Source organism: Nicotiana attenuata, unplaced genomic scaffold (genome assembly GCF_001879085.1).
Source record: "Nicotiana attenuata strain UT unplaced genomic scaffold, NIATTr2, whole genome shotgun sequence".
Classification (NCBI taxonomy): Eukaryota; Viridiplantae; Streptophyta; class Magnoliopsida; order Solanales; family Solanaceae; genus Nicotiana; species Nicotiana attenuata.
This window is the reverse complement of record NW_017671676.1, coordinates 213,751-228,049: the sequence shown is the minus strand read 5'-3', so window position 1 is coordinate 228,049 and position 14,299 is coordinate 213,751. Positions and strand designations below refer to the sequence as shown.

The following is a 14,299-nucleotide window of genomic DNA, read 5'->3' as shown; positions in this document are numbered from 1 at the left end:
GGGGGGGAGGGGGTGCAGAACGAAGGGGGAGGCGCTGCTAGTGTATTTTTATTTATTTATTTATTAATTTTTATTTTTTTAATAAAAAAGAATCATCAGCTCACGCACCTAATGTGCGTGTAAATCACTCATTTTGTCCACTTCAGCCATATTAATGCCACATAAGCTCGGTCAACGGTCAGAAGGGTTTAAAAGTCTTGTTTTGATTAAGTTGAAGTGTCTGAATGAAACTTTACGAAGTGTAGGGATCGGGATGACAAACCGGAATAAGTACAAGTGTCTCCCACGCTATTCTGCCTTTAAAAAATCTATATATATATATATATATATATATTAAAGGAATAAAGTTACCATATATAATTGGCATTGTGGTTAAGCCAAGTGGCAAGCCAATAAATGTCAATAGTATACGGTAACTTTATACATATATATCTTTAAAAAAACTGAATATGAATTAAAGGATATTTTGAATTTATAGATAAAGTTTTTAAATTTGAATTAAAATAAAAAACAAATTTATCTTTTATTATCATGTTATCATACTTAATTCGGTAAATGATCATATGCAATCATGTTAGGAACTTTTGTTATCTTGTCTAATTATTTAAATACTACTTCGGCGCTGTCAAAAAAGAAAAGAAAAAAAACTACTCCATATAACTATAAAAATCTTTCACATTTAAACCCCAATACTTATAGTTCTTTAAGACACTATAGCTATATTTGAATAAAGCGAATTTCTTTTAAAAGAAATGTAATATGTAGGGTACACGTCTATGTTTCATTGTTTATCCACATAACAAAAAGGAGTTTAAAAATCGAATAAAAGTTTACTTACATATATAATGAAGTAAACCCACATGCTGGAGAAAGAAACATCACAAAAATTAGTCAATATTTTTAAGAAATATTTTTCCTTTTCTTTTTGAAGAATGTTACTTTGTGTCACGACCCGAATTTCCCACCGTCGGGACCGCGATGGCGCCTAACATTGTACTCGCTAGGCAAGCCAACGTTATAGAATATTTCACCTTTTTCCTTTATCTTGTAACAATTAAAACTTAACAAGAGTAAATCAGCGGAAATAAATGCGGAAGAACACAGTTTAAAAGATTATCTTTATGCTAATAACGAAAACCGAAATAAATTCACCCAGAAACTGGTGTCACAACTCACGAACAGTCTAGGAATACTACAAACATTGGTTTGAAAGAAAAATATACATCTGTCTCGAAGAAAAGTAAAACAGAATGTAGTAAAGATAGAAGGGGATGGCAGGGCCTGCGGACACCTGCAGGACTACATTGGGTCTCCGAAAAACAGTGATAGCAACCAACCTCACGATCAGCCACTAGCTCCAAAATCTATACATAAAGTGCATAGTGCAGTATCAGTACAACCGACCCCATGTACTGGTAAGTGCCGAGCCTAACCTCGACGAAGTAGTGACGAGGCTACGGCGGAGCATACAACATATACAACCTGCAACAGTTTATACTAAATAGAAAGGAAATACAGAATGTAATAAAGCAATAACTGGCATTAAATAAATTCGGAACCCAGTTGTTCTACTAGTATTCAGCTATAACCAATCCTTAGGGGTGTTTCAACATCACAGTAATGGACCTCAATAGAAATGAATACATAACAACAACTGATGCAGCGTGCATCCCGATCCCATCATATAAACAACAACAGTATCAATATTCACCCTTATTACTCCTTGTTGCGGCGTGCAACCCGATCTCACCAGTCTACCCTTATTACTCCTCAATATATCACCCTTATTCCTCCTGTTGCGGCCCGCAACCCGATCCCACCTGTCCACCTTTATTACTCCTTGTTGCGACGTGCAACCCGATTCCACCAGACAATCACATTCACCCGTATTCCTCCTGTTGCGGCGTGTAACCCGAAGCACCAATCACAAGATGAAGACAAGTGTTTCAAAATCAACTCTAATCCTCCACGTCACTTATTTCTAAAACCAACACAATGGAATATCACTACAATTGTAAAACTTCACCAGTTAAACTATACAGCGAGACCAACCTAAGTGTACCATGAAGCACCAATAACCAACATAGTCCAACAAGGTAATAAAATGAAGCTACGAAACAAATAATACTTCAATAGGAGAATCAACAGTTAACATGAAACGATTAGACATGGAAGCATCGATAAGCAAGTAGCAATTAAGGTAGGAAAGCAAGATATAGGGAAACAGGGAAAGGAAACAGGCTAAACAAGTAATTTGGCGACGCATAGGTACTCGTCACCACACTTATACGCCACACACATGATATCTCACATAGCAAGCAAGTAGGGGATCCCTAATCCCTCAAGTCAAGGTTAGACCAAACACTTACCTCAAGCCAACGGGTATTTCAAAGCTCAATCACCGCTTTACCTCTCGATTCTACCACCAATTCACTCGTATCTAGCCATAATTAACTTAATAACATCAATAAACGCTAAAGAAACCAATTCCAATGCATACTATAGATTTTCCAACATTCTCCCCAAAAAGTCAAAAATCCACCCCGGGTCCGCTTGGTAAAAACTCAAAGTTCGGACCAAAACACAATTACCCATTCACCCTCGAGCCCGGATATACAATTGGTTTTGGAATCCGACCTCAAATTGAGGTCCAAATCCCCAAATTTTGAAATTCCTAAATTCTACCCAAAAACACCCAATTTCCCAAGAAAATCCCTGGATTTTGTGATGAAATCTTGTGAAAGGATGAAATAAATTGAAGGAAATGAGTTAGAAATCGCTTACCTATGATTTGGAGAAGAACTCCTCTGTAGAAAATCGCCTAGGGGAGCTTAGGGTTTGAAAATTTGAGAAATGAGTTTAAAATCCCGTCTAAGTTATGTTTTACACAGTGCAGGTATCGCATTTGCGATCACAGGTTCGCAAATGCGACTAAGGCTTCGCAAATGCGAAGCTTGGCCTGGCCTGCTGCCTTCGCAAATGCGAACAATTGTTCGCAAATGCGGTCAATGTGCAAGTCGCAATTACGATGATGAACTTTGCAAATGAGAAGGTCCCTACCCAGCCCAGTCATCGCAAATGTGATGATTCTTCGCAAATGCGGTGCTTGCATTTGCGAGCCAGACTTCGCAAATGCGAAGTCTACAGATCTGCAACACACCAGCAATTTTCCTTAAGTCTCAAAACACTCTGTAGCCTATCCAAAACGCACTCGAGCCATCGGGGCTCCAAACCAAACATGCACACAAGTCTTTAAACATCATACGAACTCGCTCGCGCGGTCAAATCGCCAAAATAACACATAGAACTATGAATTCAACACCAAAACTCATGAAATTTTCAAAATAGTTCAAACTTCCTATTTTCTAAACCAATGGTCCGAATCACGTCAAATTACTTCCGTTTTTTACCAAATTTCACAGATAAGGCTTAAATATTATAACGGACCTGTACCGGACTCCGGAACCAAAATACGGGCCTGATACCATACCAACAATATCAAACATTATTCAATTTCCAAAAACCATCATATTTTTCAGTTAACAATTTTCTTCAAAAATTTATTTCTCGGGCTAGGGACCTCGGAATTCGATTCCGGGCATACGCCCAAGTCCCATATTTTACTACGGACCCTACGGGACCGTCGAATCATGGGTTCGGGTTCATTTACCAAAAATATTGACCGAAGTCAACTTTAATCAATTTTAAAGGCAAAATTCAATATTTTTCTCAAATTTCACATAAGGCTTTTCGGAAATGCGCCCGGACTGCGCACGCAAATCGAGGAGAAAGAAAATGAGGTTTTCAAGGCCTCGGAACACGGATTCGGGTTCTAAAACAAAAGATGACCCCTTTGGGTCATCACACTTTGAAGAGTCAATTTGTATAAATGGACATCAAACAAATAACACAACTTTGGCTATATAATTGCTATTATTAATTTCAATTTAGCACCTTCTAGGAATTTAAGGGTGTAAGCTGAAACCTCTTCATTTAGTTGTCGTCAATCCAACATTATAAGGGTACAATATTTTTCCGTCGAAGAATATTAGTTTTGAATCATTAGATTATGTGGAAAAAAAAATTTCTCGAATTCAACGAGAGGGATATTGGTTTCTAATTGATAGTTTCTATACCGATTTTCAAGTTTAACAAAAAGTATATTTTTTAAAAAAAATTTATATGACGTAAAATATATTTTTTTAAAATGTAAACAAATTATTCGAAATGGTATTATATTTTAAAATATAATTAATTTTAAGAATAAAAATAAAGATATTTTTGAATTTTAGAGAGTTTTCAAAATTATTTTTATAGAAGTCATATAATGGATAAAATCAAGAAACCGAAATCTTATGGAATATTTACATAAATATCCGGCAAAATTTATTTTTTACTTCCTATAGTTAATATACATAGATGATATATCGACAACACACGATTATACACATATTATATATGGATTATATATAAATTATACATTCTTAAATTTTTTAATTTAAGTGATCGGGTGAGCACCTATTTAGGTTGATTAGATAAAATCAAAAGAAAATATAAACAAAGTTCTTATGTAGACAATTTCTATTAAAATTCATCCTTTTATAGCGAAATAAATTTATTTTTTGTAACAAAATAAAGAAAGACATGAAAATAAGATAAAAGAAAACAAATATACAAAAACAAGTATGAAAAATCTAAAAACCAGAAATAAGAGATGACAACGAATTTCTTCTTCTGTTTCATTTTTGTTGAGTATAAAAAATTTGGAAGCTGATCCCATCGATTTCAAATATTCTTTGCAACTCAAATACATAGATTATAAGATAAGCATATCTTAGATTTTTTTTTTTTAAATTTACATTGTGTGTCATTTTTAAAAAATCACTATTACAAACAAACTGAGATATGCTATTTGAATTTGAATTTAAATGCCATTTGAGTAGTTTGCATTGAAGTTAAGCCAAGTATAGTATCGAGCAAAAAACTACTTGGCAATTTTAACACAATATATGCAATATTATATAATAATAATAATAATATTATTAATAATAATAATAATAATAATAAATAATAATAATAATAATCAACTAATTTAACATTTAATGATTCAAAAAACAAAAAATATGTATACATAGGATAATATCTACACTTGCATCATTATAAAGATAATCGTTATTGAAATATATATATAAAATCTTAGATATTGAAATTTTAAAATAGAAATATTTTTTGAAAGATAACAACATACCAAATAAGAGTTTATGTCATAGTAAAAGAGTCATGTCGTAACCAAAGAATCGTTTATATTGTGTCAACCTTTATGCTTTGCCATAAATACGAGTTATTATTTCGGTTTGGCTATTTTTAGGTTCCAATGACACCAATGAGAATGATGCAAAAATAAAATTATTACTACGAGATTTGAGAAAATTGTTAGTCCTTTTTCATGTAGTGTGTCTTAATTAATATCTAAAGATTATCCATAATTATCTAGAAGGTTTAAATTTTAAGGTTATTTACATATAATTCAAATAACTTAGATATTTAACATGGTTAATGTCAAATATCAAAATAGAGTCATACTGGAAAAAAAAAATTCACTGGCTAAAGAATTTTTAGATAGCCAACTAAAATTAATTTTGAATTAAGGATAATATTTTCGCTTATATTATTATAAAAATAATAATATATGAAAAATAAAATTTTAGAAACTGAAATTTTAAAATTAAAATATTTTTTGAAAGAAATCAACACACCAAATAAGAGCTCAAGTAATAGTAAAGGAGTCAAGTCATATCCAAAGAGTCCTTCATGGTCTCAACCTTTGATTGTTTGCTTCGTGAATATTTTTAGGATCCAATAACACCAGCGAAAATGGTACCAAAAAAGAAAAATAGAATTATAACTAGGAGATTTGAGAAATAGTTAATCTTTTTCATATAGTATTTCTTAATTAATATCCGATTATTATCTATATTTATCGAGAAGGTTTAAATTTTAAGATTATTATATATAATCCAATTAAGTAAATATTAACATGATTAGTGTCCGCGAATCGGCGCGGGTGCGAATACTAGTTTGTAACAAGGTCCAAATGTTAATCCAGAAAGAGTGATTCGTTAGTAAGCACTGGTCATTCGATGCCACTTTTTGTTTTTTTGACTTTTCCAACTTTTGTCCCTTTACCAATAAAATTTAATGATCAAACTAAAGCCACCATTATCCATATGAAGAAGTTATATCATAATAGAGGCGGACACATGATTTAAACGTGGCGAGGCATATAAGCAGACTGCTCAATCAGTATTCCATCGAATTTTTGATTCTAAGGGTTCGGAACAAAATATATAACCGTTTAAAATATATATATGCACATAAAAAATTATTAATATTAACAAGGTACGATACTCTCGTTTCTATACTGAGGTTAGTTTGCCTCTGTATCATAAGCATTCTATCCGTAATGCACAAGTCCACTTCAAATAGTTCATGAATACCAAACAGATGAAGTTTCTCCGTTTCTTTAGTCTGACCATCCGGCATCGTAATGCACTAGTCTGAGTAAGTTGATATCGCATCGTTTAAGACCCGTTAAAGGCGAGATTTTTCTATTATCAGAACTCGAATTCGAAATTTCAGATTAATTGTTAAAGAATTTTATTTATTTCATCACTCTCATCCCTTCAATGAGAATTTTACTCAACGTCATCGTGGAGTAGGTTCATGAAATCCTAAAACATATAGGGAGAGAGAGAATGAGAGAGAGATGGAGACAAAGTATAAAGACTCTTGCTTGAGCACCTAGTTGTACTCTCAATATCCTTGTCCGGGGTTGGAGCTAGTCCTTCACTTAAGCGTTCTACTGAACTCAATAGTTTTTGTTCAAATCATGTATTTGTATTATGAAATTCACTGAACATACATAAATTATTAATTTAGAATTTAATAACTTAAATGAACTAGAATTCCTAACTCAGAAGCTTCAAATCCTGACTCCACGTCTAGCAGTTTGGACAAAGAAAGTTTTTGAGTTACATTGGCACGAACAGAAATTTGTGGGACTAAACTGTATATTCAACCCAAACATTTTCAAATACACTTTCACGGATAACCCATTATCACCTAAGAGGCTCCGACCCAAATATAAATCAACGTCTCTCAGGTGCGCTACGGGTACGGAAACGGAACAAAAAGAACATTTTGTTAAATAAATATTAGATTCAACTAGCCGTTATTCTCTGAAGTTTTCTCCCTGTAAAATCTTGTCTATCAAAAATCTTTCTTTCCATTTTTGATTTCAGTTTACTTCAACATTTCTTCGCATTTCTTGGGGGTAAGTCTTCTTCTTTCCATTTCCATTTCCATTTCTATTTCCTGTTTGTTATCTCAAGACTATTTACTTTATCTGGGTTTCGTTTTTTTTTACTGTTGTTTGTTTACTTGAAATGCAATGGATGATAACACATTATGTTTCACAAGATTTTGTTGTTTGAAGTTTTTGTTTCAACGTTAATATTTTCTTGTTTAAAATTTTGGGTTAAGGAGCTTAAGTTAGTTTATGATTACTGTAAATTACGTTCTCTTTCTGTATTTTCTTGGAATTTAATTGGTGATTTTGGTATATGGATAGATAATTTCATGTCAAGAATGGGTGTTTAATCTGATGCTAAATGCTATCAATCATGGGCCATGTAGTTTGATTTATGTTATGTTATCAAGGGAAACATTATATTGTTTAAAATGGTGGATTTGGATTATTTAGTGCTTTACTTTAGTAGTGAAAGGAGCTTAAGTTAGGTATGATTACAGTGACTTATGTTCTTTTTCTGTATTTTCTTGGAATTTAGTTGGGGATTTTGGTATATGGTTGGATAGTTTCATGTCAAGAATAGGAGTTGTTTAATTTGATGCTGTTAATGCTGAGCCCAATAATTGTTTTTGTTATGTCTGTTTAGTGATTTATAATGATGTTATATTTTATAATTGTTGAATAGGGTGGTATAATTAACAAAGATGGTAATCGGAACACCAGTAAAATGGTGGGATTTTGGGGGTTTTAATGCTTTGCTTTAGTAGTGAAAGCAGCTTAAGTTAGTGTATGGTTAAAGTAATTATGTTCCTTTCCAAATTTTCTTAAAATTTAGTTGGTGATTTTGTTATATCATATGCTAATTTCATGTCAAGAATGGGTGTTCAATTTGATGCTATTAATCATGAGCCCAATAATTCTTTTTTTATGTCTGTTTAGTGATTTATAATGATGTTATGATTGTTGAATAGGATGGTATAATTGAGAAAGATGGTGATAGGAACACCAGTAACGACACCATTATCAAAGATTATAAGGACACCTTCACGTGTACCAGGAAGTAGAAGGACGACCCCTTCGAAGATTCGTGAAGAGAAGATACTTGTCACTATTCGTGTGCGGCCTCTAAGCCCAAAAGAACAAGCAGCCTATGATCTTATCGCCTGGGATTTTCCTGATGAACAAACAATTGTCTCAAAGAACCTAAATCATGAAAGACACGCTGGTCCTTATTCATTTGGTAGGTTAATTAATGTGAATTGTTCTTGAATACTCTTTGGTTGTAGGTTTAGATTTTAGAATTTTGTCTACTTACGTGTTTTTTTTTCCGTGACAGATTATGTCTTTGATCCGACATGTTCGACTAGCAAGGTTTATGAACAAGGGGCTAGAGATGTTGCTCTCTCTGCTTTAAATGGGATGAATGGTATAACCACTGTACATTTCAATTTAGTCCCAAAGTTTAGATAATATAGTTACATCATTTTCGTGGAAGTAATATCTTTTTTCCTTTTGCAGCAACCATCTTTGCATATGGGCAGACAAGTAGTGGGAAGACATTCACTATGAGGGGAATAACTGAAAGTGCTGTTAATGACATTTATGAGCGCATCAAATTGGTAAATCATATTTTTTATCCAGAATCTTTTGTTGTTCTTCTGTATGATTGAGAAGTTGTGGTTTTGATATTTGGATGTTTGGCTTTTTCTGCATTACAGACTACGGAGAGGGACTTTGTGCTGAAATTTTCTGCCTTGGAAATATATAATGAGACAGTAGTAGACCTCTTGAATCGTGAGTCTGTCTCACTCCGCTTGTTGGATGATCCCGAGGTAAACAAGTCTCTCTTAGTTTATGAGTTCAAGTTTCTTAATTAGAATTCCTTATAAATAAATCTTTCCTGAAATTTTGGCCTTTGAATGCAGAAAGGGGTTATTGTAGAAAAACAAGTTGAAGAGATTGTGAAGGATGAAGAGCATCTGAAGACCTTAATTGGTACTGTTGAAGGTAAGTTACATACTTTTTGTGTGAAAAAATATTCTTTAATTATACATAATTGCGTCATCTTATATGGAGTAAAAGATATAGCCTTAGAAGCCTCAGTCTTCTATATATTTAAGTTGAGAATTTTCGCTGACCTTGTGACTACAAATACTTGTGCTTGTTGCAGCTCACAGGCAGGTCGGTGAAACAGCCTTAAATGATAAAAGCTCACGTTCTCACCAGATAATTAGACTGGTAAAAGATGCTGGTCCCTTTTCTACTAAGTTTACGAGTATCTGGCAGTGTAAAGTTTTCTTCTGCACGTTGACATGAGATACGAATTATAGGATGTTGCCCTGAAAATTAAAGTTGGACTACATCATCATTTAGAATTCTTGCTATTTACTTGGTTGGACCAATATAACCCAATAACTGTGAAGACAAACTCCTTAGCCATTTGTTGTATTTAGTTGGTGACTCTTTATATGCTGAGACGTCTGAGGTGGAATCACAAACAGTTCTTATTTTGGTGATTTATATAAATGGAATATTCTTCATACTTATTTGTAATGTTATGATGTATTATTATTATGTATCTTATCTCCTTCCATCCATAATGCTTTTACATGGGTTATAGCATCCTATTCACACAGCTGATATCTTGTGCTTATTTTTTGTTGAAACTTTCTTTTCAGACGATTGAGAGCAGCATACGGGAGAACTCGGGATGCGTGAAATCTTTCTTGGCAACTCTGGTAAGACCTCTCGTACCTGACACTATATATTTCTAATCTCGTGCATGAAATGCCAATAAGGAATACTCTGAATATATGTAGAACCTTGTCGATTTGGCTGGGAGTGAGCGTGCGTCACAAACAAGTGCAGATGGTACAAGGTTGAAAGAAGGAAGTCATATCAACCGTAGCTTGCTCACACTGACAAATGTGATAAGAAAACTAAGGTAATTAGTAAAAACATGATATTTAGTTACTTAAGAAAGTTTTTGCAACTTAGAAGAAGGTGATCACATCGCTTTCCTCTCTCACTGTTATGCAACCACATCTTTGTTCCCATTATTGTGCATTATTTCCATATGCATCATATGCATAAATGGTAGTACTACTTTAGTGGCTTTGCTATTGGCGATAAACCTTTCATGAATCTGACATTCTTGTTACTTGTAAGAACAATCCATTTGATGATAAATCAGTTAGTATCCTTGGGACATAAATTGTTGAATTTCATCTGCAGCGGTGGAAAAAGGAGTGGCCATATTCCCTACAGAGATTCAAAATTGACGAGGATACTTCAGTCTTCACTTGGTGGAAATTCGAGAACAGCAATCATATGCACTTTGAGTCCTGCTTTAAGTCATGTGGAGCAATCACGCAATACGCTATGCTTTGCAACAAGTGCAAAAGAAGTGACTACCACTGCGCAAGTAAACATGGTATGAGATCAGTGGTTATCTCGTAAAGTGAATTGGATTTGTAAAAGTGAAGTTATCTAGAAGTGAAGTTTAAACTTGTATAGTGCATACAGGTTCCTTTTTCTTATGCAAATGAAATGCACCAGTATTACAAAAAAAAAAAAACCGGGAGTTTGTAATAAGCTATACTTATTCTACTTAGTAATTCTGCAATTCAAAGACCTTCATGTTTGACCTCTTTTTCTTTCTTGTTTTCGTTCATTTTCTCAGGTTGTTGCTGAAAAGCAATTGCTGAAGCATTTACAAAAGGAAGTTTCCAGACTTGAAGCAGAGCTCCGAAGTCCTGACCCTGCTGCCTCCCCGTGTTTAAGATCTCTACTAATCCAGAAGGAGAGGAAAATCCAACAGGTACCACTAATGCTTTTAAGTAGTATAGGTACGTCGCATAAGAATCTGCTAAATTTGGTTGTAGTCATGCAGATGGGCCCCCCTTGTATCACATCTGAAACATGTAATGTTAAGTTCATGTTTTCTTAGTTGAAAGGAATAGCTAGTTGAGGGGTGGAATTGTGGTGCTTGCTGCAAATGTACCATTTTACATATGAATTGTTGAATATATCTTTATCCTAAAATTTTGTGAGGCACAGATGGAGGAGGAGATGAATGAGCTGAAACGTCAGCGTGACCTAGCACAATCCCAGCTCGAGCTAGAAAGAAGATCAAAGAAAGAGCTCAAGGTACAAAAAATCGATGCATTTAGACAGAACTCCTAACTTTTACCATCTTTTTCGGTGGATTTCAGTCTGGGAAAGTATAACCGTTGGCATATGCTCATTTCAGGGTTCAGAGCATCATGGACCTTCTCGTCAAGTAGTAAAATGTCTTTCATTTACACCTGAAGATGAAGAAGTTTCTGGTGCATCTCCTTCTACAGACCTGGGAAGAAAAAGTTTACTCAAGAGGCAAGCTGCCATTAGGAGGTCGACCAACTCAACCAATCCATCTATGCTAGTGCATGAGATCCGAAAACTTGAGATGAGACAGAGGCAGCTTGGTGATGAAGCAAATCATGCACTTCAGTTGCTTCACAAAGAGTTTGCATCTCACAGAATTGGCAGCCAAGGGGCCACGGAAACGATTGCAAAATTGTTCTCGGAAATTAAAGAACTGCAGAAAATAAGTTGTATTCCTGAACAAATTGAGATAAAAGATAAAGCTAGCTTGAAAGAAGAGATTGCACGGCTGAGATCGCAGGAAAGCAACATTGCATCTCTAGAACAGAAACTTGAGAATGTTCAGAGATCTATTGACGAATTAGTCATGCATCTTCCAAGATGCCATGAATCTGCTGATTCAAGGACCACCCCATCGAAAAAGAAAAGGGTGCTTCCGTTTAACTTGAGTAACACCAGTAACATTCCAAATATAATTCGATCACCATGTTCTCCTATGTCTCCTTCATCCTGCAACATTGTGGAGGGTGAGATTGAGAACAGGGCGCCGCCGGAATGCAATAATGTTGGATCTGCTGGTGACTCATTCTGTAGCCAACTGAGCACTCCAGTTAAAAGTAAGGACAGTAACTGTACTCCTGGATCAAGGCAGTCAAACTCTGTTAATATGAAGAAGATGCAAACGATGTTTAAAAAAGCAGCTGAGGATAATATTCGGAGTATCAAAGCTTATGTTACTGAGCTGAAAGAAAGGGTGGCTAAGTTACAGTACCAAAAGCAGCTGCTTGTTTGCCAGGTTAGGATTTATTTTCACCCTCCTTGTCACTTTTTTGACAACATATGCAACCTCTCCAATACAGGGTTCTTTTTCTTTGTATAAATGAAAAAATATCATTTGGATTAACTTTTGTGTAACGTGTAAAAACCAGGTGCTGGAGTTGGAGGCAAATGAAGCTGCAAGTGATGAAGCTGATATAAGCGATCAATCTCCATTGTCATGGCACTTGGTGTTTGAGGATCAAAGGCAGCAAATTATAATGTTGTGGCATTTGTGCCACGTGTCTTTAGTGCACCGAACACAATTTTACATGTTATTTAAAGGGGATCCATCGGATCAGATATACTTGGAAGTTGAGCTTCGGAGGTTGACATGGTTAGATGAGCACTTAGCAGGGCTTGGTAACGCAAGCCCTGCACTCTTGGGCGATGACGCTGCTGGCTATGTCTCATCAAGGTATTTTATATCTGAACTTCATAAGGCCTTCAGTTGAAAATTAGCTATTCTTGGAATCTGACCACTGCTCTTTGCTTTTGAATATATACAGTATTAAGGCACTGAAGCAGGAGAGGGAATATCTAGCGAAAAGGGTGAGTTCAAAGCTAAACGCAGAAGAGAGGGAAATGCTTTACGTGAAATGGGACATTCCACCTGATGGAAAACCGAGAAGGCGGCTACAGCTTGTGAATAAGCTCTGGTCAGATCCTCTTAACATGCAAAATGTACGCGATAGTGCAGAAGTTGTCGCGAAGCTTGTTGGATTCTGCGAAACAGGAGAACATGTATCTAAGGAGATGTTTCAGCTCAATTTTGTTTCCCCCTCTGACAAAAAAACATGGATAGGTTGGAATCTGATATCAAACTTACTACACTTGTAGTAGTTCCAAATAGCAAGCTAATATTTTCATTACTGAAAAATGAATATGAATGTAGATCTTTTGTATCATATTTGCCTGTACAGCTTCTTGCTAATACTACTCCATGATAATATTCAGCTTCTTTGGTTCTTTTGAACACCAAAGTACTATTGTTGTCAGTGGCGTAGCCACATACAACGAAGGGTGGTCAGTTGAACACCCTTCATCAAAAGATTATACTGTATATATAATCTTTGGTGGTCAGTTGAACACCCTTCATCAAAAGATTATACTGTATATATAAGAACCAATTTGTGTTTGGCTTTTAACAACGAAGGGTGGTCAGTTGAACACCCTTCATCAAAAGATTATACTGTATATATAAGAAATTATATTGCATATATGAATCAAAAATTACTTTTTATACACGTATATTAAATCTTGAACACCCTTAGCAAAATTCCTGGCGTCGTCACTAATTGTTGTTAACCATTTCAAATGTCACCACATCTCTCGTTAAAGCTTCACTCCCAGAGCGAGAAAAAAAATTGCTTTTTTTCAAAGTTGTGTTTGGCCAAGCTTTTAGAGGAGAAAAAAGTGCTTTTGAGTAGAAGCAGAAGCAGTTTTGGAGAAGCAGAAAAAAGTAGCTTCTCAAGCACTTTTTTGAAAAGTACTTTTGAGAAAAATATACTTAGAAGCAGTTTTTAAAAGCTTGGCCAAACACTAGTTGCTGCTCATAATTGCTTTTCAAATAAGTTAGCCAAACACAAATTGGTTCTTACCAAAAGTACTTAACTTGGCCATAAGATTACTTGAGCATATGCTAAGTTGTTATTACTATTTGGTTCACGGAAAAGTTTTATGCATGAAATATAATGTACTAATTGTTACACACTGATTGATAATAGTTGTGTAATTGCTTTTATATTAGTAAATAATGATTGGTTAAAATCTGGATATACGGGTGTAAACTATAAAACACGTGTTTGG

General features: G+C 34.8%; 1 protein-coding gene across 1 annotated transcript; it reads left to right on the top strand.

Annotated features, from left to right (window-relative positions):
- Window positions 1-7,170: 7,170 nt before the first annotated feature.
- LOC109209637 (kinesin-like protein NACK2) lies at window positions 7,171-13,459 on the top strand. Its single transcript, XM_019372946.1, has 15 exons — window positions 7,171-7,333; window positions 8,281-8,549; window positions 8,646-8,735; window positions 8,828-8,928; window positions 9,028-9,141; window positions 9,235-9,316; window positions 9,480-9,547; window positions 9,988-10,047; window positions 10,129-10,253; window positions 10,544-10,742; window positions 10,992-11,129; window positions 11,369-11,458; window positions 11,562-12,470; window positions 12,604-12,908; window positions 13,000-13,459. Exons 2-15 carry the CDS (start codon window positions 8,300-8,302, stop codon window positions 13,328-13,330), a joined length of 2,862 nt encoding a protein of 953 aa, XP_019228491.1. The 5' UTR covers window positions 7,171-7,333; window positions 8,281-8,299; the 3' UTR covers window positions 13,331-13,459.
- The last annotated feature ends 840 nt before the right edge of the window (window positions 13,460-14,299 follow it).

Coding starts and splice junctions, on each gene's coding strand:
- LOC109209637 (XM_019372946.1), top strand. CDS start 8,300: ATGGTGATAGGAACACCAGTAACGACACCATTATCAAAGATTATAAGG. Junction 8,550..8,645: donor CGCTGGTCCTTATTCATTTG/GTAGGTTAATTA, acceptor TTTCCGTGACAG/ATTATGTCTTTGATCCGACA. Junction 8,736..8,827: donor TGCTTTAAATGGGATGAATG/GTATAACCACTG, acceptor TTCCTTTTGCAG/CAACCATCTTTGCATATGGG.